This window comes from Antedon mediterranea, chromosome 10 (assembly GCF_964355755.1).
Source record: "Antedon mediterranea chromosome 10, ecAntMedi1.1, whole genome shotgun sequence".
Classification (NCBI taxonomy): Eukaryota; Metazoa; Echinodermata; class Crinoidea; order Comatulida; family Antedonidae; genus Antedon; species Antedon mediterranea.
Window position 1 is genome coordinate 12,752,609 of NC_092679.1, and position 4,473 is coordinate 12,757,081.

The 4,473-nt window shown below is 30.6% G+C and overlaps 1 protein-coding gene across 1 annotated transcript; it reads left to right on the top strand.

Annotated features, from left to right (window-relative positions):
- Positions 1–638: 638 nt before the first annotated feature.
- Positions 639–4,114, top strand: LOC140059766 (ficolin-2-like). Its single transcript, XM_072105658.1, has 4 exons — positions 639–881; positions 1,467–1,603; positions 2,214–2,475; positions 3,453–4,114. The coding sequence occupies exons 1-4, from the start codon at positions 737–739 to the stop codon at positions 3,716–3,718; spliced, it is 810 nt and encodes a 269-aa protein (XP_071961759.1). The 5' UTR covers positions 639–736; the 3' UTR covers positions 3,719–4,114.
- Positions 4,115–4,473: the final 359 nt, after the last annotated feature.

Here is a 4,473-nt window from a genome sequence, read left to right on the forward strand (position 1 = left end):
AAACATTTCATAAAAAATAAAACATGGCAAGTAGTAAAATATCATAAAATGATTAGAAAACAGTGTCATATAAAATTTAAATAAAAAAAACAATATTCTTTCTCTACCATTCCTACAAAATGTTGAACAAAAGAACATTAAAAACCTGAAAAACCTGTTTAGTTATTGTTAGAAATCCAAATAGATTCTCTTACCAAAACCAATAGAGGGAAATAATAAGAGGAAAGCCATGATTCAGTTGATGTCTTAAATATATCATTTACTTTTTCCAAAAATATCCTAAATTTCTTTTACATATTAGTAACTGCCATCACAAATTGACATTGGTACTCCTTTCCTTTCATTTCAATATTTGCTCAAATAAAGCTTTGTCCAAGAATATTTTGTTTCCTTACCATGTAGACACAAATTAAAATCATTTAGATTTCCCATTTCTTATAATAGGTATACTTTTTATAAGCCAATTTTTACCCACATTTGATATTTTGTGTTTTTTTTTTTTGTTCTGTGGGACAAATGAAAATATTAACATTTATTTTAAGAGTCAACTTAGAAGAAATTATTATTTGAGAAGAATACTTAAATTAAAATGTCATTGTCCTATACCACAATTGCACATTCCAAAATGTCTATAAATAGATATGACTTTAAGAAGTACCATCCATAATCTGATTGTGTTCTGGTGAAACAGGACTCTCGGCATCTACTTATATCATTTGAACTGAGAAGAGAAAAGATGCTGATAAGATATTTCCTACTGTCACTGATGGTAGCTCTGGCATTCTCAGATAGCTATGTTGTAGATACTGAAGAACAGGATGGTGTTCCTCAATTACTGGTTGTTATCAAAAATGGATGTGGTGAAGAGAAAGAAAGAAAAGGTAAAAATAATATATTTCTTCCGTTAAACTGGCTAAAATAATGTGGTAAAGCTGTAGTTTTTTTTAACTTGGTTGTTTTTTCAATTGATATTTATGTTTAGAAACCTAATATTTGCATACATTTTTATAATTTTTTTAAGCAATACAGACTTCCAGTGATTATAGTTAACTTACTATAGTTGCCTTTGCCAATTAGATCCTCACTGTCCTTTTTTAGTTTCTCCATAATGAGAACTACACTTTCAATTTGAAACAAATGTTTAAGCCATAGAACAAAATCAGTGCTCAGAGTTAAGCTGTGAAGAAAAATTGTACACACTGCACCCTATATTATTTATAGGCCTGCTATCTGTCATAAAAAGCAAACATTTTGTACAAAAAGCTGACCAATGATTGGTATCACTGAATAAAACTCACTGTTGTGGAACCAATGCCATGTGATCCAATATATATTGGTGAGTTTTATATAGTTGCATCTATGGTGAAATTATGTATTATAGAAATTAAAAAGCAACTTTTTCTTCAACTTGTAAACATATGTATACTGCCCCTCAAAAGGCAATCTTTAATATACATTTTTTCAAGGTTATCCACGAGACTGCAGTGACTTACTTGAACGCAACAGTGCAGCAACAAGTGGGGCTTACATGATCAATATTCATGATGGAGGTGAACCATTCCGTGTTTACTGCGATATGGAGACTGATGGAGGCGGATGGACAGTAAGGCTTTTTATTATAATGTTGGTAATTCTACAAAAAATGTTGCCCAATTATGAATGAGCTGAAATGAAGATAATACGATAAAAATAATAAAACCAAAATATTATAATTTTGCCTTAAATTATGGGAACTCCTAATAGTTTTCCCCAATTGTATGAGCATTAAAACACATTGCAGTGGCCTTTTGTTAATTTTCAAAAGGTCTTTTGTTTCATGATGCACTAGGCAAATACAGAAAATCATTCTGCACATGCGCACATATTGTGCAGAATGATTTTCTGTAGTTTACAGATGAATTTATTATTCACTATACGGACACATATCAAGACTACTGAAATTTAGAAAATTGAGAACTCCGCTTGACTGGAGGAACTGAACAATGATATAAGAAAGTCTAGTTTGAACAAAAGACACATTTTAGCAACACATTTCTTTTACCTGTAGTAATAGTAAATGTATATCTTGATCTTCCAAAATTCTTGCAACAACAAAATGTCAACTTGTAGGTACGTCTCTACAAATGTACTCGAAGAAATTCAACCATTATGAATATGACTTTAATTGTCACAGATCAAAAACTCACTAATTTATTTCAATTATATTTGTAAAGGTTTTTCAAAGACGAGAAGATGGATCCATGAATTTCTATAGAAATTGGGTAGCATACAAGGCAGGGTTTGGGAACTTTAATAGTGAGCATTGGCTTGGTAATGATAACATTCATCGCCTTACATCTGATGGTCACTTTGAATTAAGAGTGGACATGTCCACCTTTGAGGGAGAATCTGCCTATGCTCACTACGACAACTTCCGAATAGGTGATGAGGAAAGTAACTACAAACTGATATGTGGTAACTACAGTGGTAATGCAGGTAAGGATTTGTTTACACACGTTTGGCTCTTCTACAGTACATGCTGTTTCAATAACAATTTAAATATTGTAATGTCAGTATTATGTCTGTCTGGTAATAGTATTTCTCTGATACTTCTAAATAATAGTAGAGCACCACCTATGTTGAAATAAAACTGTCTCACAAAATCATGTTTCATTTTGATGACGTCATCATGTTAAAAGTTGGAATAAATGGCAGGTCCTGTATTTTTACCTATGCTACACTGTATGTACAGTAGTATGGATACAGTATATAGTGTATACCTGTATAATTTGTATCATCACTAACTTTCTGCTGAATTAATGGCATGTTCTACAGAAAAAATTAAAAATGCAAAAAATCAATTTCCATGCGTTTCATGTCATTTTAAGAATGTATAAATTCCCATGTGCGTACAAATGTTTACGCGCGTGGTGTGCATAGTGTTATAAAAATAATTGTTTGCATGAATTACATTTTTCCAGTACATTTAAAAGTAACACATAATAATGCCAACTTTAAGTCAATGGCTACCAGATGTCTCTGTGAGACGGTTATTTGAACCAGTACCAGTACCAGTGTTTCTAGTAATTTTACCAAATTTGAAACCATTTTGACTTAAAATCATGTCAAACGAACATGTCAAATTAGACAATTTGTGCGCGTTTTTAATGAAAGAGTTAAACAATTTGTCAAAATTATTTTTTTTTTAACAGTCATACTTCCTAAAATAAACGCTGAAATTAATTTTTATTATATATTCTGGAAGGTGATGAGTTATAGATATCGGATCATGCATTAATATGGCTAACTGAACATTGTGATATCATCATATGACGTAATTACTTTTCACATTCGCTTATAAAGATTTCATTAGTATTCAATCCAATGATATTAAAACATTTTGCCTTATGGAAAATTGATATAATAGATTGCATTGATTGCGTGATATTCAAATATTATTATTTTTATTTTAGGTGATTCATTGACACTTCAAAACAATCACCAGTTTTCGACGTTCGACCAAGATCATGACACGTCTGGCTCATCCTGTTGTGTGTTATACAAGGGAGCCTGGTGGTATGAACATTGTCATGATTCAAATCTGAATGGATTGTACTTGGGTGGTACAACTGATCAGTATGCAAAAGGTGTGGTGTGGAAAGATTGGAAAGATTACTACTATTCCTTGAAAACGACTGAGATGAAAATACGTGGAATTATTACAACAGTAAAAGGTTAATGGTAGCATGATATAGTGAAGTTGATAACTTTCGCTATCTTTTGCTTTGTGAGTTAAACTCAGTGTATAATAGTTAATTTGAAAACCAATAAAATTCAAAGACACTTTCCCTACGTTTTTCCATGTAATATAATTGATTGATTGATTTACTTTAGTAACCAGAGTCACACAGATACATACAATATAAACATATAAAACAATTATAAAATCAGTACAACAGTAAGACTCGATCAAGTTAAAAGGATAACCCAAAAAAGTAAAATACTTAATTCTATTTGAACACGGAAAAACAAATTGCACAGATTCCATACACAAATTATAAAGGAAGAAATTAAAAAGAAAAATCCAAGACGTAAAAAAAAAACTATGATTTAAAATGGTTAAAATTTGTATAGAATGGTTTAAAAAAAAATGGAAATTTATGTAAATACTATATTGGCCTATTGAAATATATGTTTTCATCTTTAAACGGTTACAAAAATGTGAAAAATAAGTCGTTTCTAATAATTTAAGCAGCCCGCTATAAATACTAGCATCCATCGTGTACAGATTGATATTTCTGTTGATTTGAAACATCAAGAATTGCAGGGAAAGTGTCTTCACTATGAACACATTTTATTTTTTAATTTGTTACAGAACCCATAATTAATAGATGACACAAAACAGCAAACGCAGAATAAAATGGAAAATAAGTGTGGAAATTTAATACTGCAAAAAACAAAATAAATAAAGTTTAATGTGCTAGTTGTTTCCTA